Source organism: Microcaecilia unicolor, chromosome 5, assembly GCF_901765095.1.
Source record: "Microcaecilia unicolor chromosome 5, aMicUni1.1, whole genome shotgun sequence".
NCBI classification, from domain to species: Eukaryota; Metazoa; Chordata; class Amphibia; order Gymnophiona; family Siphonopidae; genus Microcaecilia; species Microcaecilia unicolor.
The window spans coordinates 221,702,786-221,725,737 of record NC_044035.1 but is presented as its reverse complement, the minus strand read 5'-3'; the positions used below and the strand labels follow the sequence as shown (position 1 = coordinate 221,725,737).

Below are 22,952 nucleotides of genomic sequence, written 5' to 3'. Positions count from 1 at the left end.
TGTAGGCGTCAACTAACCTCTCTGTGAAAAAGTATTTCCTTACGTTACTCCTAAGTCTGCCTTCCTGCAGCCTCTATTCATGTCCTCTAAATCTACTGCTCCTACGTCTCTAGAAGAGGTTTGAATATTAATACCTTTTCAAGTACTTAAATGTCTGTATCATATCACATCTCTCTCTTTTTCTATTGCGTATACATACTGAAGTCATCCAGTCTCTTCTCATACGTCTTATGGCACAAACTCTGTACCAGTTTCCTCGCCTTCCTCTGAACCACCTTGTCTTTTTATGTCCTTGAAGAGATAAGCTTCCAAAACTGGACACAATACTCCAGTGGGGCCTCACCAACAACTTGTACAGGTGTATCAACGCCACCTTTCTGCTGGTTATTTCTTCTGCTGGTTATGCCTCTTTACAGGCACATTGAGAGCACTACTACACTCAACTTTTATAAAAGGTCTTTTTCAAGACCATTTATTTCTTTTGTCACGTTGACATTTTGGATGGTTCTAACCTATAGACTTAGTGGAGAGATGTCTGATTGAGTCATTGCTGAAGCACAGTGCTGTGTTGAGTCCGAGTCGTCAACCATCAATAAAGATTGCCTCTTTGAACTCTTGGAGTTGTTTTGGTTTGTCCTAGAAGAGCCAGTGTCCCCACTGTCCTTTTTGTCCCACTGGTCACCCCATGTCTAGGATTCAACATGCAGCTTCTCCCAGTTGGTTAGACATGACTTAGGACATCAGTCCAATAAATTGGGGGCCCATTGCTTGGGACAGGTGGTGCAGGGTCTCTAGTCACTTCAGGAAGCCTTGTCCATCAACAGGTAGGGAAAACAGGACCATTCATCTCACATTGCTACATTTCTGGGAGCGGTAGCTGGACACTCTGGCCTTCCAGTTCATAGTGGACTTCTGGGGCTCCCATCACAAATTCGATTGCAATTTGGAATGCTGAAGTTCCTAGAAACTTAAGCCGCAAAAAGAGCTTGGTTCTGCTGGCATGGACACCCCCCATACAACAGTGGCCTCAGGAGGGGCTGCTACATGTGTTTCTGCCATGGCTGTTTATCAGTCAAATGATTCAGAGAATAGATCATCATCCACATCTAGTCATCTTGGTGGCTCCAGATTGTCCCACACAATTATAATTTGATAATCCATTGAGGACTGTGGCAGGTCCAGCTGCCTTGCTCTCTTGGGGATTTAGATTGCTTCATTAGGGACTGAGTTAGATGGAGGATCTAGATCCTTTTTGGCTTATGGCTTGAACCTTGAGAGGCAGCACCTGCATAGGAAGGGATATTCTTTGTTGATAATATGGGTGCTTAGGGTGTAGTGGATGGTTGATTGGTGCCATGAGCATGACCTTTCCACTTGGTGAGCAGTGCTTTATCAATTCTGGCTTTCTTCATCAGAGCCTTGCTCTTAACTTGCTGAAGGTACAGGTTGTAGCTCTCACATGTTAAAGGTAAGGTGTGATGCAGTTCCTTAGTGGTTTATCTGGACGTCTGTTTTCTACAGAGTTGAGCAGATTTGGCCCCTTTTTTTAGATGGTGATTCTTCAGTGAGGATCTCAACTTAATTCTGAATGCATTAATGTTGACATCATTTGAGCCATTTATGCACATAGTACTGAAATACTTGACTTTGAAAAGTCTTTCTGGTGGCTGTTTTCTCCATTGGGGGTCAGACTTGTAGGTAATCTCATAGGAATCCCTAGTTTAGATTTTTGCTGCATTTGGTGTCATGTCAAGTCCCTTCTTTTTTGCTACACGTGATTCAGGTGGTTTTCCTCTTAGCATTTCCCAAGGGAGAGAGGAATGAAGGCCTTACAGGTCTTCATGTAGTGGATATTTGTAGGATTTTTGCTCCGCTATTTGAGGGTCATGAAAGCCTTAGAAAATCAGGTTGTTCCTGGTGTTTAGTAGGTTCTAGAAAGGGGGAGGGAGCTTCCAGATTGTTTCTGTCCCATTAGGGACAAAGACATATATTTTGAAGGGAATTCTAGTGGCAGTGGATCTTCATGCACACTGTATAAGAGCCCAAGCAGCAGCGTAGGCTGAAGCCAAGATAGTCACTAAATGACATTTGCTGGGTGGCTGGCTACCTGGTACCTCCTGTGTTATCTTTGTGAAGCACTACAGATTAAATGGACATGCCAGATAGAGTTTTGCTTATAGGAAGGTGGTCCTTCTGGTAACCTTGGATTCCTCCACCCAATATCTTAAAGCTTAGTCCTTCCCATGTTCCTTGGCTGATCTAGCAGGATATTAACAAAGATGAAATTTAGCTTACCTCATTTCTTTTCCTTGTATCCTTGCAGACAAGTCTACAACCCTCCCTTTGAAAACTGTGGCAGCAAGGAGAGTTTCTGTTAATTTCAGTGAAGAGGGTATTGATGAGCTTGTCTTTATCCGTCAAGTATTTGTATCTGGGAAGTTTCAGGGCTCCATCACTCTTTATAATAGTGATAATGTCTCCATCTGCTGGCAGGGTACATAAACCCAAGCGTCTGGCTGACAGAATTCAAGGAAAAGAAAAGTAAAACTACATTCCGCCCTGAACTACTGATCCTTTGCAGGTTATCCATGTGCCTCATTACCATTCTCTAATCTCCAGGGATATCTGTTTATTTATCCTATACTTGTTTTGAGTTCCATTACTATTTATCTCAACCTTCTCTAAGAAGGCATTCTAGGCACTACTTATTTTCAAGATATTTCTTTTATTTTAAACCATTTTATAATCGACCATAAAAAGGAGTCTGCACTTTTTACTGTAATGCCGAAGTTCCAACATTGAGATCATAGGCTTCGATGACCCTTAATTGCCCCATATAACTCATGTCTTTATCAGTTTAAAATGAAATTAAACCAATTGTTTTTTTATGTAGGGTGGTGCTTTTCAACCAGTGTGCTCTTGGGAACCTCTTGTAATGTTGGGTGAGTCTCTGACCCTGCATCCACAGTCTTACCTGAATGCAGGTGTGCAGTAAGTGCCTCCTGATTTTTATATTCCTGAAGCTGTTACTGCTGCTTGGAGGAGCTCTCTCTGTGCTGTAAAACAACCTTTCTGTGACAGCCTTTCTGCCACTACAGAGCCTTCCTGTGGAACTTGCTGCTTCAGACCCTGTACTGCATGGCCAATATGGGGGTAAATTTGGAGTTAGCTCATACCTTTTTCAGTAGCAGTTCAAGATGAATTACATTCAGGAACAGTAGGTATTTCGTTGTCCCCAGTGGGCATCAGTGAGATTTGAACCCTTGCTTCCCTGATTCTCATTCTGCTGAATTAACTACATAGGATTTCTGAAGCCAAAAAGAGGAGAAACACCCCCCTCCCCAACCACTGCTGCTGCCATTATTGTGCTTCTTGCCAGAGAAACCCCATCCCTGTCACTGCAACTGAGTCTGAAGCCCACCCACTCTGTGCTGTTGCTGTTTACTGTGCCTTCTCCAGACCCAAGAAGAGTTTTGAGGATGAACCCTCCACCCTCCCCAGCACTATTGCCACTGTTGACACTGCTTTAATGCTATGATTTTAATATGCCTTCTCCCAGAGTGAAAAGAGCTATGCAGAGGCGCTCAATTGCATCCTGCCGCCCTAAGATTAAGTAAAAATGGTGGAAGGCTAAGAGGAAAGTCTGCCTGTGGATATGGGAAACCAAACAAGAACTAGCTTGGGGAAAGGGTAACAAAGAAAAGTGCTACTGGAGTTGGAGGGAGGGGGGAGAGAAATGTGCTGCTCTTTGAGGGGACATGCTACCTGTATGTGTGTCTGTGGAGAGAGGACAGAGAGAGAACTGTAATACCTGTGAGTTCGAGGGGGTGGATGCTGGCTCTATATGTGTGAGGAGGGGAGAGGCAAAAGGGGCATATGCTGGCTGTATATATTAAATATTTTATATTAGCTAGGTTTATCCTTTGTAAAACTAGAAAGGGTGTCTCCTTTATTGATTTACTTACATTGGCTTCCTGATTTTGCTCATATAGAATTTAATATTTTGTGTGTGTGGGGGGGGGGGGGGTTAATTACTTCATGGAATAAGTCCATTTTTTATTTGTCTGTTTTGATCCCGTTATAATCAGTGAGTCAGATCAGGCAAATAAAATTGATATTTCATCTGTCTCGTCAATTAGGATAAAAGTTTAGAGCAGTGTCTTCTAGTCTCTGGAATTCTCTTCAACCTGCATTGAGATCTGAATGTAATTTGACGTTTCATAAATCTTTGAAAACTTGGGTGCTTTTTCTAAATATGTATCTTGAATTTAGTAGAGGATTATTATGCCCTTTTTATGTCATGTATTGTATTTTTTTTTTGTGTGTGGGGGGGTCTTTGTGTGTTTATAGCTATTTTGATTTTATTATATACCTTTTTATGTTGCATCTGTAAAAGGTATTTGGAATTGGATCAGGATTTATGGATGGGAATATTGATTTATCATTTTTCTCTGAATCAATTTGTTTTACTATAAGTTTAATAGATCATAAAATAACATTTTTTGCCATTTTTATTTTTTATAATGGACTCTTAATGTTATCAGACTCCTCTGCTGGCTTGAGATTGATATCTGTGTGCAATGTCCTGTAGTCTTGCTAACCCCATGTTGGATGAATGCTAGCAAATGAGGTAGATGTAGGTAATAAGGGGTTTGATCTTTTTTGGCACTACTGCAGATGTTCTTTGTATGATGCTGAGAAGACCACTGACAGCCTTTCTACAGGTACTTTTCCTTTATAGGCCAAATGTAATGAGCATTTTTTCATAATAAAACATTAAATTCATAAATTTGAAATGCCCAGTAAACTCCTACTTATTGGGTGATCTTTGGATTTTCAGCAATACATTACCGGATGATGCCACTGAAAATCCAAGGGGACTACTGCAAAACTATCCAGTTAGGGCAATCTGGGAGTGGAGTTGGGTGGCCCGTTGATATTCAGTGCCAGTGCCCATTCATTTTCTAAGCTAAGTGGCTTTTGAATTTTTAACATAAAACATGTAATAAAAAATTTGGGGACCAGCGAGGAGTGTGCAATACTGCATTAAGAAGTTGAATATTTGTAGCATTTGCATTGTGATATCTGAAGATCCCCTTAGTTTAAAAAATATATTTAAGTATTAACAGAAAAAAATTATTTAAATGTTTAACATATGAATACGGTTAAGTTTGGCACTGAAAATTTCTACGTTAAGATTGCTTGCTGGGAAAAACTAACTGACAAATAACTATCTGAGCATGTAGGACCACAAACATACCTGTCCTAACTTGTCCAGTTAGTTATCCAAGTATAGGAGCTGAATATCAAATATTCAATGCTGGTGCCAAAGCAGCAGCACTTTAAAAATCATTTACCACTAGAGGCTGAACATTGGGCCCTTAGTACACTTGGAGGCTCATTTTGAAAGCACATAGACTTACAAAGTTCCATAGGTTACTATAATAGACTTACAAAGTTCTATAGTAACTTATGGAACTTTGTAAGTCTAAGTGCTTTGAAAATGTGCCTCTTTGTAAGTCTGTGTGCATTGAAAATGAGCACCTAACTATTTTTTCTGTGTGTATGGGAAAAGACGATTTTTTATTTATTTTTTTAAACTGCCCAGTTATGGAAATCAAAGGGATTGGATTAGGATCTGTAGTAATGCATGGTGCTAATCGTATTCTTTCTTGAATTATGATATTAAATAAAAGGCTGGTTCGATAGTATATCACAACCTCTTTCAAGTGTGAAGAAAAGACTGCTGAAGTGCAACATAACAATAAATCATTGAAAGTTTTTCTAAAAAAAAATATGGTCAAATTCACTTAAATGTTCTCTTCTTTAGACTTTCAAGATTTGAGAAGCATGAACTTGTTTAAATGTCAATTATGTAGATTTCGAATTCATCTTCAAGCTAATCTAACATTGATGTTTTGGCAAACTCTTACATTCTGAAAAAGATTTAAAATATTATTCAAGCTGAAGTAAATGAACAACTATACCTTGGTTACATAGTGTCGATCTCCACTCATAACATTCTTCTCTTGTGTTCCACGTGAAACTATACCTGCTTCAAATGTGAAAGTCAGTAACACAGAATATAACTAATATATTTCTCAAACCGCTTATTAAATTGTCCAAAATAAGTACAATGCTAGCATCTATAATAAACTCATTAATAAAAACCAGTCCATTCTAAATCAAGATTTGGTCCCAAAGCAATATAGTATATAAACTGTAGATCCATTGTTGTTGCAACAATTTGGCATCGGGTTCTGTTCCCCGCCTCCACCCCACCCTGGTGAGGAAGAAATATCCCATATAATAAAATGCACCTCCAACATTCTGAAGCCGAGAAAGTGAAGCCTTGAAGCATTCCTGCAACGTTCCGGAACTACGTGTCGTCAGTTGAGGAGATGGAGCCTTACAGAGCGCACGAATGCTTCAAGGCTTGAAGGCTTCACTTTCTCACACACACACACACTCACTCTCTGTCTCTCACATACACTCTCTTACACACACTCTCTCTCTCTCTCTCTCTGACACACACACACACTCTGTCTCTCTCTCTCTCTCACATACACACTCCATCTCTCACCCACACACTCTCTCTCAAACATACACACTCCGAGGAAAGGGGGGCATGGAACACGCTGGGGAGGAGAGGGAGGGGCATGGAACTCGGAGGGAAGGGGGGGTAAGAACAGAGGAGAGGGAGGGAGGGAGGGGGGCCTGGAACTCGGAGGAGAGGGAGGGAGGGAAGGAGGGGGTCATGGAACTCGGAGCCCCACACACACACACTCTCTCTGTCTCTCACATACACTCTCTCTCTCACACACACTCCTCTCTGTCTCTCACACACACTCACTCTCACACACACATACACTCTGTCTCTCACACACTCTGTCTGACACACACACACACACACACTCTGTCTGTCTCACACTCTCTCTCAAACATACACACTCCGAGGAAAACCTTGCTAGCGCCCGTTTCATTTGTGTCAGAAACGGGCCTGTTTTACTAGTAATCCATAGTAGCAAGCTTGAACTGTGTAAATTCATGTCCCATTTCAGAACAGTGTTAAAATCAGTGCTTCCATGTCTCATTTAAGCAGGTAGCTCTTGTTGATCTTCTGGGTGCAGAACATCCTTTTGGTCTTAATGATATATAAGAAAACAAGATCAAATAATGGCACATATTAGTGCAATGTGGAATAATTAGATCTTGCCATTATCCCCCTGTACTCTTCTTATAAATCTCTAAGCCTGTCTAATTATGTTTTAAGCATTTTTATACTGTCCAATATAGTTAGATGTAAGTACATTTTCTAGCTTTTCATAGTCAAGAGGCCAAAGATCAGCAAATTCTCTGACTTAGCAAAATGTGGTTTGGTATACCAGGAGGATGAGGCAAATGCAAGCATGTGCTGAATCTAAAAGGTTGAGAAGCACTGGTTAGATGACCAGTTGTTCATACCTTTGCCCCCCTTATGGTATCTTGGAATGTTCATACCACTGTATACACTGTTTTGCTCTTTTGTAACCCAAACAGAAGCAAACAAGGAATAGGCTGTACCAAGTCCCACTTTGGGTTGAATCTTCCACAAGTGTGGGTTTTCCAGTAGGGATAGTAGGCAGCTGCTTAAACATCCGGAGGATTAAATCAGCCAGTAATCTCTTGGCATACTGCATAGGCTTAGCCTGCTTTGCTTTTCTAATAGTATAGTTTCATGCCTTCATGAAATGCCTTCAAATTATTTTTGGATTTCCTTATAGTTGGTTATGAGTTGTGGTGAAAATAGTTAAAAATCCATCGAAGGTTAAAGGAATTTGGAAAGCACTCTGAAGACAAATTTCAAGAAAGAATGAAGCTATAACATTAGCAGTGAACAAAGTCAATGCAGTATGCCCAGATGATTCAAACCAACAATATGCTCAAGGATGGCGTATCCCTTTGCTTCTGTCAAGGTACCAAGAGGGGAAAAGCAGCACCAACAGTTGCATGAACAGCTCAAGGCACCAAGAGGGGCAAAATCATCCCACTGAATAGTCCTTTCCTTGATCTATGTGGATACAAGACTGTTGCAGTACTAAAACTAATACAAAGTCCAAACTGGTGAAGGATTTTCAAGTAAAGAATTAAGATGGGCAAGTGTTGTTTATTTCAGAGATTGTACCTAAAAGGATAGATTTGCTACCAGGCAATAACTACTTGCAAAATAGTTTGCAAAGTGGTTTCTTCAACTATGATCTTAAGGCATGTTTTAAAAAGCCTGGAAATACCCACTCAGATGTATTTACTAACTGTGAGCACAGGAAGCAGTATCTCTTTAACTTTCCTTATCCAAATTGAAGGGATTGAATCAAACAAAGAAGTAATAGGGTTTAAACTTTATTCAGCCTAATCAAACTTGGAAACAGAAATTAACCTAAACTACACCAAGTATCTATTTTATCATCCTCATACATATCTATCTGGTCCACTCTATCTAGCTCTGTCCTTGTGTATACTAATCGCTATCTGCACAAAGTCATCTCCTAATTCATCCACAGTTGGAACCTCAACTATTACATTGCTTTATGTTTACACTAGTGAGTTCACAAACCAATCCATAAAATTCCCTGGGCCTAATTAATGACCTGCTTAAAACAGAGGTATAATAATCTCTCTGTTGCTTCTTTTATAAAGTCTCTATTACCTTATTTTCTTCCATTTACACTCAGCATTTCTCAATTGCCTTTTTAAGACCTGCCATCTTGGATGATCTTAAAGGGGCCCTTCCTTCAGTTTGTATTTTATGCATAGAAACTGGCCCCAAGACATCAGATGATGTACTTTTTATTCCATCCTTGCACCACCTCATCCAAAGAATGGTGGAATAACCCAGTCTGCTAATATTCTGATTAGATTTTATACTGTCATATCCATCCTACTTCTACAAGTCCTTTGTTCAACAGTAATAGGCTTTAGTATGTGGTGACAGAAAATGTAATTAGAGAACAATCAGTCCACAAAAAGACAGAAACTATGTTTGCACATTTAGCAATATCTCGTTTGAAGCAAATATTACATCTAAAATACCCCCCCCCCCCCCCATAGGTAGATTTATCCACAAGCTACAATATCCCTAAGACTGACATAAACTCTATAACCTTCCCAGCTGCCTTAATCAACTTGTCTACCTGATATTAAAATCCCCCAACACTTAAAAAAAAATCACAGGATACACAAAACTCAAACTAGAGAGCATAATTCCAATAATGAATACCATAATTGAGCACCTGGTGTCAAACTGTTAAGGCCCAAAGATCCCTATCTGTGATATCGTGAATTAATATTCTACACCTTCCACATGACCTAAGCATTATAGCTGAAAACATAACTCTGGTTTAACAGCCATTGCCATACTTGCCTCCACCCCCCCCCCCCCCCCTTTAATATATCTTGTTCACAAATAAAATGTGTATCCTGAGGGACAGATATGTATGTGGCATAGTGAATGTATATCTCTCTGCCATCCAAGTCTCTGTAATACAGAGACAATCAAGAGTGGAATCTAAAATCAGTCTCGTTATTCATGATAGTATACTTCAAGTAAGGCAAACTGACAAAAGTCTCCTCCAGTCCTAACAATAGGGAGTTTAGGAATATACTCGTAAGCTGCCCCAGCTCACATCCCTATCAGTCCTTTTTAATATATATATTTTTTTATTTGTTGCATTTGTATCCCACCTTATCCCACCTCTTTGCAGGCTCAAAGTGGCTTACAATACATCATGATTAGTGGAAGAAAGTTAATAAGTAAACATTTGATATTACAGGATTTTGGTCATTTTGATGAAGGTATAACATACAGAATAAACAATTTCATAGTGTACAAGCAGATATTAAGAATCAAGTTCTGAAGTGTATATACGAGTTGTGCCTTTTCTCATTTGTTAATCTTTGTGGTACACTTTATTGAAGAGATGTGTCTTCAGTAGGATGCGGAAGTTCGTTCTTTCGAATGTCGATTTCAAACTGCGTGGTAGTGCATTCCAGAACTGTGTGCTCAGGAAGGTAAAGTTTGACGCGTGCATTATTTTGTATTTCATTCCTTTGCAGCTGGGGAAGTGCAGATCAAGGAATGTGCGAGATGATAATTTGGCTTTCCTAGGTGGCAGGTCTATTAGGTCTGTCATGTATGCTGGTGCATCTCCATGGAGAATTTTGTGGACTAGTGAGCATATTTTGAACGTTATGCGTTCTTTGAGTGGAAGCCAGTGTAGTTTTTCTCGTAGGGGCTTGGCACTTTCGAATTTTGGTTTGCCGAATATGAGTCTAGCTGCTGTCTGGAGTTTCTTGATTATTTGTTCTTTGCAGCCGGCATATAGTGCGTTGCAATAGTCTAAATGACTGAGCACCATTGATTGTACTAGGTTACGGAAAACACTCCTTGGGAAGAAAGGTCTTATTCTTTTTAATTTCCACATAGAGTGGAACATCATCTTGGTTATTTTTTTCGCATGGTTCTCTAGTGTTAGGTGTCGATCAATGGTGACTCCAAGAATTTTTAGGGTTTCTGAAATAGGGAGGTTTAGAGTTGGTGTGTTAATGGCGGTGAATTCTTTCTTGTTGTGTTGTGAGGTGAATATTAGGCATTGGGTTTTATCTGCATTGAGTTTTAGTCGAAATGCGTTCGCCCAGGAATGCATGATGTTAAGACTTTGGTTAATGTCATTGGAAATTTCTTTTAGGTCTTGTTTCCACCATCTTTCCTCCACCTTCATAATGATAGAATAAGTCTCGATAGGCAACATATATTCACAGTATTTAATGGCAAATAACAGGTAGGCCACACCTTACCTCTCTAGCATCTGTTACAGGTCCCACCCAAAAACTAAATAAAACAATAACATTCAACCCAGTCTTGCTTAGCCAACATAAAGTACTCCCATGCCACAAAAAAACTCAGAAAAACAGACTTAAAATAAAGCAGTGGGTTTCTTGAATTTTTAAGCCGGGGCCACTTTGGATGCAAATGAGCTGAAGGAGAACCAACAAATATCTTCCCATGTGAAGCCATAACCGCTAACAAGTGTTATATGAATGACATGGTTTATTTAAAATTTTATATACCACCTTTCCTGAAAACATCACAGGGTGGTTTACAGTAGAATATCTCATAAGGAAAAGAGTGCCATTATTCAGAAGTAAAGGACCACTCATACAACAGCCAACCAAAATGATGATGAGGGCTGCCCTAGAGGCCTTCAAGGGCCACCATCAGCCTCCGTACCTTGCATTAAAGAACACTGCAATAGAGCAACAGCCATATACACAAAATAAACCCCATTTATTTTCTGTCTACTTCCATCAATAGTTTTACCAAGGACTCTGTGAAGGTGCTTGCTTAGGAGTGTGCCCCTTATGCTCTGCCCCTTTGACAGACATTCTGCCTTATAGGAGGCATTTTCAACTGTAATGGTCCTAGAAGCACTGGCATAGGGTGAGCAAAGGTCACTACTCCATCCTTATCCTCCTTGACCTATCTGCCTCTTTTGACACAGTCAATCACAATTTACTTCTTGCCACATTGTCCTCATTTGGGTTCCAGGGCTCTGTCCTCTCTTGGTTTTCCTCTTATCTCTCCCACCGTACCTTCAGAGTACACTCTCATGGCTCTTCCTCCACCCCCATCCCGCTCTCTGTTGGAGTTACTCAAGGATCTGTCCTTGGACCCCTTCTTTTTTCAATCTACACCTCTTCCCTGGGCTCGCTGATCTCATCTCATGGTTTCCAGTATCATCTTTATGCTGACGACACCCAGCTTTACCTCTCCACACCAGACATCACTGCGGGAAACCCAGGCCAAAGTATCGGCCTGCTTGTCCGACACTGCTGCCTGGATGTCCAACAGCCACCTGAAGCTGAACATGGCCAAGACTGAGCTTATTGTCTTCCCACCCAAACCCACTTCTCCTCTCCCTCCACTCTCTATCTCAGTTGACAACACCCTCATCGTCCCTGTCTCATCTGCCCGCAACCTTGGAGTCATCTTCGACTCCTCCCTCTCCTTCTCTGCGCATATCCAGCAGATAGCCAAGACCTGTCGCTTCTTCCTCTACAACATTAGCAAAATTCACCCTTTCCTCTCTGAGCACACCACCCGAAGCCTCATCCACTCTCTCATTACCTCTCGCCTTGACTACTGCAACCTATTCCTCACTGGCCTCCCACTTTGCCACCTATCCCCCCTTCAGTCCGTTCAGAACTCTGCTGCACATCTTATCTTCCGCCTGGACCGTTATACTCACATCACCCCTCTCCTCAAATCACTTCACTGGCTTCTGATCAGGTACCGCATACAGTTCAAGCTTCTCCTTCTAACCTACAAATGCACTCGATCTGCTGCCCCTCCTTACCTCTCTACCCTCATCTCCCCTTAAGTTCCTACCCGTAACCTTTGCTCTCAAGACAAATCCCTCCTCTCAGTACCGTTCTCCACCACCGCCAACTCCAGGCTCCGCCCTTTCTGCCTCGCCTCACCCCATGCCTGGAATAAACTCCCTGAGCCCATACGCCAGGCCCCCACCCTGCCCATCTTCAAATCCTTGCTCAAAGCCCATCTCTTCAATGTTGCCTTTGGCACCTAACCACTGTTCAAGAAATCTAGACTGCCTCAGCTTGTCATTTCTTCCTTTAGATTGTAAGCTCCTTTGAGCAGGGACTGTCCTTTTTGTTAAACTGTACAGCGCTGCGTAAACCTAGTAGCACTATAGAAATGTCAAGTAGTAGTAGGGCTCTGCCTTGGGACCAAATCAGCTTTAGAGCAATGATGGTGATACTAGAGCAGAGGAGAGTTATCCAACATTTGTTCACTAAGTTAAAATACATCATTTCTACAAGGGGCTTTGAGTTTTGAGTATTAATGTCAAGATGAATTTGCCTGAAATACTAATAGGCAGGTTTTGGTGTGTAATAAATTTGTGGCAGAACTGTCTACCTCTGCTCAGAAGGTCATGTGAATACAGCCAAAATACTTTTGCATGTGTAACATTAGTATAAATGTATTGATTTGTTGCAAGAAAAAGTCAGTATTGATAATGTAAGTCTTTAAACTGGAAACGTGACTTAGGATTTTTTTTTTCTCTTTATTTTCAGAATGCCCAGCTTTCTGCAGTACGAAATGAGCCCAAACCTCAACCTCAGCAACCTGTCCCTCAAGAGCAGACCCATTCACAGACAACCACACTGCAGTCAAATCCTACTGCCACATCAAAAGCCATTGCCTCCTGTTGTCCGCTCAGCCAGGACAGTGCTGGAGTGGAAAGTAAAGTAGGAACCGCATATAGCCCCGCCAGCACCACCCCACTAGCAATGGAAGCATCGCTGCAAAATGCATCCCCCAGTAATCAAGCAGCCAGCCCCCTTCCCCAGGATAGCACCCTCCCAGGAGACCCAAAAGTGGAACTGAAAAGTAGCAGCACCTCTCAGACATCTAGCAGGGATGCTTCAAATTTAGGAGACAGTGTTGGTGGTCTGTCACAAGAGCAGTTAGAGCACAGAGAACGCTCCCTGCAGACCCTTCGGGATATCCAACGTATGCTGTTCCCAGATGAAAAGGAGTTTGCCCTGAAAGAAAATACAGGCCAAATTGAAGGGTCTCAACAGAACTCTGGGCTACTGGATGGTCCTCAAAAGAAACCTGAAGGGCCAGTACAGGCAATGATGGCTCAGTCCCAAAGTGTAAGCAAAGGGCCTGGACCTCAGACAGAGGGAGGGGTTTCATTTGGTCCCCCAGGACAGAGAGAGATGCCTTTCTCTCCAGAGGATATGGTACCTCCACCTATGAACCCCCAGCCTGGACCAAATGGACAGGACCATTTGGATCATATGACACCAGAACAGGTTGCATGGCTGAAGCTTCAGCAGGAATTTTATGAGGAAAAGAGGAGAAAGCAAGAACAGACAGTGGTACAGCAGCGCTCCCTACAGGACATGATGTTGCACCAGCATGGGCCTAGAGGAATGGTCAGAGGTCCCCCACCTCCTTACCAGATGAACTCTGGAGAAGGTTGGGGTCCGGGAGGGCCGGGTTCTTTTCCTGATGGAATGAATATACCACATTCTCTGCCTTCCAAGGGCATGGCGCCACATCCCAATGTACCTGGAAGTCAGGTATCGCGCCTCCCTACTTTTGTAGGGATGATGAATCCTGATATGGAAATTCATAGTGTCCCCAACACCACATGCAGACCTGGGCTTTCAGGAGTTGGCTGGCCAGAGGAAGTATCAAAAATTCCAGATGGTCGAAATTTCCCTTCAGCGCAAGGAATCTTCAGTGGCCCTGGGCGAGGTGAGCGATTCTCAAATTCTCGAGGTTTACCAGAGGATATATTTCAACAGATGTCTGAGAAGCAACTTGGAATGGGCATGGAGGGCCACCGAACTAGTGTGGAGATAAATAGACCAGTGATGCCACAGAGACAAATGGAACCAGGTGGTGTCATTTTTCCTCGAATGCCAGGGGATGGGCCCTTGAGTCCCTCAAGAGCAGAGTTCCATAAAGGAATGCAACCCCAGTTGGTCCCAAACAGGGAGGTGGAATTTGGCCTAAGTCCCAGAAACATGAATATGAAAGTGGATATGAGCTTGAACATAAATATGAATTCCAGCCCTCAACTGATGCCTCAAAAGATGAGAGATGCTGGTGTGGGGCCAGAGGAGGTGATGAAAATAAGGGCTGGGACTTCTGAAATGCTGACACCCCAGCAGAAGATGATTCTGTCTTCTCATTTTGGTGACCATCCTCAGCAGGAGTATGGCATGAGCTCTAGACCTTGTATCCCCATGTCTCAAAGTCCAAGTGGAGCCCTAAGACATTCCCGAGAACAGATAGGACCTGAACAAAGAACTAATACCCGTCTCAGCCACATGCCATCACTACCTCTTAACTCTGCCAGTAATCCAAACAGCCTTAGTGCTATGCCTCCAGTTCAGCGCAGCTTGGGTCGCAAACCTTTGGATAATGTTTCTGCTGCACCCAGTCAGGTAAACTCTCCAAGTGTCAATCCACTGAAGTCTCCAACCATGCGTCAAGTCCAGTCACCCATGCTGGGGTCTCCATCAAGCAACCTTAAATCTCCTCAGACTCCATCCCAGCTGGCAGGGATTCTAAGTGGTCCAACTGCTGCTGCTGCTGCTTCCATAAAGTCTCCTCCAGTTTTAGGATCTGCTGCTGCTTCCCCTGTCCATCTCAAGTCTCCATCTCTCCCTGTACCTTCTCCAGGGTGGACATCATCCCCAAAGCCTCCCATGCAAAGTCCAGGGATCCCTCCAAGCTCCCACAAACCTTCTCTTGGAATCACCTCACCAGCCATGATGGGAAACGTTGACCCAGGTGAGTTACCATGTTTTCTGTTTCATTACTGAGACTGGGTAAATCTGAGGGTTGAGAAGCGAGGCATATTTAAGGAGAACAATACAAACCAAGATAACAGACTTTAAGGAGCAGGTCATCTTTAAGTTCAAATCACCAACTTCTGTAATAAAGGTTTCTAGATAGCAGCTGCAAAAATGTCTGTCTTTTGACATATAAGTATTGGTTGGGTTAGTACTTGAGTTACACCCAAAGAATAGTTATCATTAATGTTCTTATTTTCACAGTTAACTGGAAATATTTGTTGTTTAAAGGCTAGTGGTTCACCGTAGTGTCACACAGTTGTGATCCAGTAGGGCACTGTTTATGAGCATATCCTATATAATAAAACTCACCCTCAACGTTCTGAGGACACTGACGTCACTGTCAGTTCCTCCGGGCACTTCCTTCCGGTTCGAAGGGTTCGTGGTGGTGAAGCCACCGAAATCACTGTGTTGGGGCCCCGCCCTCGCGTCAAACGTGATGACGTCGAGGGCGGAGCAGTGGCGTCAGTGGCTTCACAACCAACGACTCAGCACATTGAAGGTGGCGTTCGCATGCGTTGACGAGGTCCGCAACAATGGCGGTCAGTGCCTTCACAACGCCGAAGGGGTGAGCGGGGTGGGGTTCGGGAGGAAAACCTTGCTAGCGCCCGTTTCATTTGCGCCAGAAACGGGCATGTTTTACTAGTTTTCTATAACTTTCTAGGAAATTCCTAGAGATTGAGTTGGCATGGTAGTTTTATGCTCAGCCCTATACAGCATGCCTCAGTTCTTTGTTTTATTGTAGCCTCAGATGCTTTTTCAACATATCATTTATTTGTTGGGAGCAGCTAGCATTTTTACATTCTTTCAGGCTAAGTACCTCAGTGATTTTAATCTCATTTATTTAGTGAGTGCGTTTGGTTGATTTTAAAGATTTTTCTGCTGTCCTTGTTATTTGTGCATGTTGATAATGACTTCTGATTCCTCATAGTGGACTCCTTTTTTTTATTAACCCCCCCCTACCCTCCCTTGGACATTTTAACGGATTGGAATAAGGGAGGACCAATTCCAGTGAACTAGAGAGATGAATAAACATACATAACAAATACTGTGATAACTTTTCTAAACCCAATAAAATACAAAAACATTGCCTGATTCAATTACTTACAGAAAAAAGTTTGCAATACACATGAAAATGTTGCCAGTCTCAACACAGATCTGTGTTTCGGCGATAAATGCCTGCCTCAGGAGTCACAAGATCTAAAAACACAGATAGGAAACCTACAAATAAGCATACATATAAGAGACTTTGCAAGAGCAAAATGTATACCATTTGGATTATTTATTTATTGTGATCACTTATATCCCACATAATCCCACTGAGGCAGGCTCCATGTGGCTTAAACCTTCAAGAAAAAGAATAACACAGTAATTCTAGGACAACCTCAATACATACGTTAAATAATATAAGAGAACCTAAGGCTATGACAAATGAATAAAATACATCAATTGAACTGAATCAAATGAATAAACAAGAAAATCAATTAGATGGCAATTTCTAAAAACATATCAAAAAGTATGTAAAAATATATGGCCACGCCAAATAAAGAACTAAAACACTTAAAATAAGAAGAGGAGCATACCTAGCCAATACTATGTCTGATTTGTGTATAGGCAAATGTTGCCAGTTAATAGGCATGTGTTGAACAAAAGGCAGAACTGAGAAATAAAAATGAAGAGAACTGCAACATCTAAATCATACAAACACTGAAAATGTAAACTTTTGGTGCAGAGATCAAGCACAGTAGATAATGTATGGCACCAAAGGTACCAGACCTGCCAAGGGGTCCCGATTTTTGAGAGGAAGATTTTAGTACATGCCCCAGCCCCACCCACTCTACCTTGGCTCTGCCCACTCTACCTCATGTCATCTTTTTCTGTTGATGTAGGCATAAGAAAAAAAAACAATTTTTAATGTTCCCAGGTTTCAACCCAATTCATGTTTAATGTGGGATATAAATGATATAAATAAATAAGTAAATAAATAGATAGAAACTCTGAATGTTGAGCACCTGATTCTCATAACATGATGTCTGTTTTAGAGGCCCTTTACATTGAGAAAAAAAAAATCTTTGCCTTGGGTGGGGCGGGGGGGGGGGGGGGGGGTAAGAGTTCACCTTACAGAAGAGCATCACCTTGGTGAAGAAAGGAATAATCCAGCAGCAAGGACCTGCCCTCAATAGGATGCAGTATCCTCTTGCATGAAAGATTCATCTCCAGGGGCTTCTGTTCAGGAGGGAAGGGTTAGGATGGCTGTTCTAGTAGGAGAGTCGATCATCAGACATGTACATAGCTGGGTGGCTGGTGGGCATGAGGATTGTTTCGACACTTACCTGCCTGGGGTGAAGGTGGAGGACATCACACATCAGCTAGGTGAGATTTCAGATAGTGCTGGGGAGTAGCTAGTTGTCTTAGTACATGTGGATGTCAATGACATAGGAAATTGGGGGGGGGGTGGGAGGGGAGAGGTTCTGGAAGCCAAGTTTAGGCTCTTAGGTAGAAACTTAAAATCTAAAACCTCCAGGGTAGCTTTTTCAGAAATTGTCGATTCTCGAGTTCCAGAAGGGAAAAGGGATTTGATGTGATTTGATACCACCTTTCTGTTGTTACAGCAGGGCCACCGAGAGAGGGGGGCAAAATTGCCTGGGCCTCCAAAGGGGGCCCGACGCTGGGGTCTCTCTCTCTCTCCCTCTCTTCCTGTCCCTCTCCTGCTCCTGATGGGACCTGGGTGATCGTGTCCCGACAGGAGCAGCAGAGAGAAAACTCCTGCGCCAGACCCCCCTTGGAGGCTGGGGAGGACCTGTATTTGCATTGCAGTTGCGGCAATCCAGGGGGGGGGGGGGGGGGGGGAAGCAGCGACAATCGTGGGGGGAGGGGTGGTAGCCTGCCCCAGGCCCGGCTCAGTCTCTCGGCAGCCCTGGGTTACAGTCAAAGCTGTAGGTGACGAAGCTCCAGAGTTTAAGCACGTAGATAAGACAATGGGACAGGGAAGAGGGATTTAGATTGTTAGAAACTGGGCAACATTCTGGTGAAGCCTATTCCATAAAGACCTTAACTGGGATGGAACCAGGCTGCTGGCATTAATGTATTAAAAGAAAATAAAGTAGCTATTAAACTAGAACCTGGGTGCAGCAGAGTGTGCATAGGATAGGAGGAGAGAGAGGGGCTTGATATGAGGAGGGGGTGGGTCAGAAGGGCGGGTGGAACATAGGGACCAGGGGGGATTTGGTTTAGGGTATATTATATGATATAGGTTTGCTGAATGTTCTATGACTGGTATCTGATATGTGCTCAAGGAGGGAGGAGATGATTAGACTAGGGGGGGGGGGGGCAGGTGCTGGGATATGAGGAGGGGGGAAGGGAGAGGGAAGCAGGACAATTTGTTAAAAAATTTGTTAAAAATGCGATGAAACTGGTATAGTTGATACTTGTTAGTTTGAAACAAATGATTTGGATTCTCTGTAACACGTATATGCTGTATGGAAGTATGTATCATCAATAAAAATATTGAAACATAAACTAGAACCTGGGAGGAAAAACTGATAGTTGATCGGTGGCACCTGGTTCCGAGTTGAGGTATCGTTTGAAGGATATGATCAAAATAGGGGCATCCTTGTTGAGAAGGTGCAACAAATGCAAAAGTATGATAGGTGCCTTTTAAGGGAAGAGCAAACAGAGTAAAGATCACAGTTACTCATACAGGGTAACTCATCTAGCCCAGTATCTTGCATCCTAAAGTGGCCAATCCAGGTTACAAATACCTGGCAGAAACCGAAATAGTAGCAACATTCCATGCTACTGATCCCAGGACAAGCAGTGGCTTCCCCCCTGTCTGTCTCAATAGCAGACTGGACTTTTCTCCAGGAACTTGTTCAAACCTGTTTTTAAACCCAGATACATTAACTTCTGTTACACATCCTCTGGCAATGAGTTCCAGAACTTAACTATTTGTTGAGTGAAATTGTTTTAAAAGTATTTCCATGTAACTTCATTGTGTGTCCCCTTGTCTTTGTACTTTGTGAAAGAGTAAAATAAAAAAATCGATTCACTTTTACCCACTGTACAGCACTCAACCTTTCATAGGGTGACAAGTATTCAAAGAATCTATGAAATAGTCCAAAGCTTGTTTACTGGCACACCAAATCATAAAATGTCATCAAATGTAAACGAGTTTATCTTGTTGGGCAGACTGGATGGATCATATAGGTCTTTATCTGCCATCATTTACTATGTTACTATGTAATGAAGCACCACCAGCTAAAAACATGTTTAAAAAGCAGAAGTTTATAGATGATTTGTTCTTCCAGGTGAGCCATGAACAGATTAGCCACTGAAGGGGCAAAAGATGCCCCATGGCAATACCCGAAAGTTGCATATATAATTCATTATTGAACAAAAAATGATTAAATAAAGCCAATTTTATTAGTTGAAGAAGAAAAGTTGTAGACACAGTAACAGGTCTAGGACGCTGATTAAGAGCTTGCTCAAGGACTTTTATCGCCTCCTTTTGTGGAATAGCTGTATATAGTGACTGAACATCCGGTGTTACAAGGAGAATAGACTCTGGGATAGATGATATATTTGTATTTTTTTGTAAGAAAGTGAGTAGTATCTTTGATGTATGAAGGAATAGATGGAACCAAAGGTGCCAAAAAACTGTCTACATATTTGCAAATTCTCTCCAACAAAGAATCGCGGGCCAATACAATAGGACGGCCTGGCGGCTGTATCAAGGTTTTATGTATCTTAGGCAATAAATAAAAAATTGGTATTTTTGCCTGCTTGTGATTCAAAAAAGCATATTCATTTTTAGTCACAAAACCTTGTTGAAGTGCTTCTAAAGTAATCTGTAATACTTGTTGAAGATCATCCATGGGATCCACCATTAATTTTTTATAGACTGATACATCCAATAATTGACGGTAAGCTTCTTCTAACTAATCCTGTCTATTTAGGAGAACCACTGCACCGCCTTTATCAGCACGGCGTATAATAAGCTCAGAATCATCCGCTTTCATTGCTTCTCGTTCTAGGAGGGTGAGATTCCGTTCTAAAATATTAATATCCCACAAAACATGGCAATAGAGCGTATCAATCACGGGATCTAACGGCCTGGAGGGGACCATTTGCTTTTCTGATGGATACCAGAGAAGGTAGATCTCATATCACTGTTATCTGAAAAATGAAGTTTCAATCATAAAGTTCTAATAAATTTGGCCAAATCTACTTGTGTTTGAAACGGATCGTGCCAATGAGTAGTCACAAATGTTAGCCCTTTTGCTAGGACTTGCACTTGTATCGGAGATAATTGTTTATCCGATAAATTAATTACAGGGAGTGGTCCCTCTGACAGCGTCTCCCCGTGGTTTGACTTGTTTGAATGTCACTTTGGATCTTCCCCGGTTCCTGCCTGGTCCTTTGCCTCGACCTATACCTGACCCTTGAATATTGAACGCCCCCGGTTTTTCTACAGAATCTTCGTCGCCAATAGATGAACTTGACGTAAGGTCTCCACCAGTTTTCTTAGAAGAAGTCTGTTTAGAATCTTGGCCCAGCATCCATGTATATACATAGCCTTCTGAGTAGTCATGTTTGTCATGTGTTAATTTCTTGTGTTTATTCATCTGGAGATCTTTTGTGAATTTATCTAACTTCGAATTAAATTCTATTAAAGATCTTTCTAATCCCTCACATGAGAAAAAGACTTTCTTCTGTTCTTCCAATGTTGTTTTTTCTGTTGTTATTTTTTGCTGTATTGTCTGAATCAGTAAGAGCATGAGGTCTAAAGAGCACTGATTAAGTATGCTGTTCCAATTTTTGACAAATTCTTCATCATCAGGAAATAGCTTAGAACCACTTTGCATCCTTAGACCTCTTGGTATAATTTCAAGTTTACAATATTCCACCAGTGTAGCACTGTGGAGTTCCCATTGTGTATATTTTTTATAATCCTCCAATAATTTTAGTAATTCTAAATTATCTGAAGCTGTCACACCAAACTGAGATAAAGTGGGTTCCTGTAGTATTGCAGCTCGTTGATCTGCTGAAAATGTCAACACAATATGTAATGAAACTTTTTAACACAGCGTAGTAAAAAATTTTAATAGACACCGTAGGGTATAAGCAAAGATGGAACATATAGATAGGTGAGAGAGTAAGAGGAGTTAGAAAATAAGGTGACTTATTTAAAGAAAAGTTGCACATGAGGTCAGAGAGATGATTAAATGTTATCTCTGCTAGGGTAGGATTGGGGTAAACATGTCCTGCTGCAGTATGTGACTCCTTGTGTGTGAGACTAAGAAGTTAGTTACTTCTTCCATTAAAGGCCTGGTTGAAGAGCCAAGCTTTCACCTGCTTCCTAAACTAGAGATAGTCTTGTGTTAAGTGGAGCCTTTCAGGGAGTGCATTCTAGAGTGTGGGGGCTGCTCTGGTGAAAGCTCGCTTGTGGGTATTACATCATCTAATGTCTTTTGGAGAGGGTGTGGTTAGGGATACCCCTCAGGAGGACCTTAGTGTCCTTGGAGGTGTGTAGAGGGTCATCATGTCTCGGGGTCATTTCCTTTAAGGGCCTTGAAGATCAGACATAGAGTTTTAAATTTAGCCTTGTATTGTACTGGTGGACAATGAAGTTTTTGCAAAAATGGTGTGATGTCACATCGCTTGCAACCTTCTATGAGTCTTGCTACAGCATTCTGAATCAATTGGAGCTGATTCAGACTCTTTGTAGTCAGACCATTGTAGAGTACATTACAGTAATCCAGTCTTGATGTTATCATGGCGTGCACAACTGGGATAAGATTTTCCTTCTCATTGTAAGGAGAGAGGCAGCATAATTGTCACAAATAGTAGAAGCAGCTCTTGAAGGTTGCTTGGACTTGGGGAATCAGAGTAAGTGTTGAATCTAACTGTATTCCAAGGTTTCTTCAGAGCTCCATGTTTCCATTTTCATTTCATGTTTCTCTTAGTCCTGTAGCTACTAAGATTTTGGTAATAGCTGCACTTACTGTGCAGATGATATTTTGTTTACTACACTAGCTTCAACAACCCAAATCTAACCCCCTTGAAATAATGTTTAGATGCAGTGTTGCGTTGTTGGCTTGTGGATCATCGCCTTGTGCTCAATCCAGGTAAGACAAATGCTTGCTGAATAACAGGCCTTCTACACTTCCATCTCTTGAGTACCGATTATTCCGTCATTTAAATATTTGCAGTTTTTTTGGATTTGAACCTTCTTTTACTCCGCAAGTTTCTTTAGTTATAAGGAAGGGATTTTCTTCTTGCATCAACTACATACCCTTCATGGTTACTTTATTGATGCTTCTCTGTGTACTTTGCTTAATGCTCATTTAATGTCTTGTTTGGATTATTTACTCCTGGAAGAATTCTGCTGTACTGCGCAATGCAGAATATGCTAAGGATTCCCCACCTCTGTAGATGATGCTTTTCACACACAGAATTCTGTGCAGTCCACCTCTGTAGGCAGAGCGGCACAGATACTGGCAGCCAGAAAGTGACTCCCA

At 41.9% G+C, this 22,952-nt stretch overlaps 1 protein-coding gene across 7 annotated transcripts in view; it reads left to right on the top strand.

The window, feature by feature from the left end:
* Positions 1-22,952, top strand: part of BCL9 (BCL9 transcription coactivator) — a 247,203-nt gene that overhangs the window by 184,355 nt on the left and 39,896 nt on the right. For all 7 annotated transcript variants that reach the window (XM_030203804.1, XM_030203808.1, XM_030203802.1 and 4 more), the window contains one exon: positions 13,132-15,370. In XM_030203804.1, the coding sequence (XP_030059664.1) occupies positions 13,132-15,370 (2,239 nt within the window). The remainder of the gene's footprint in view (positions 1-13,131; positions 15,371-22,952) is intronic.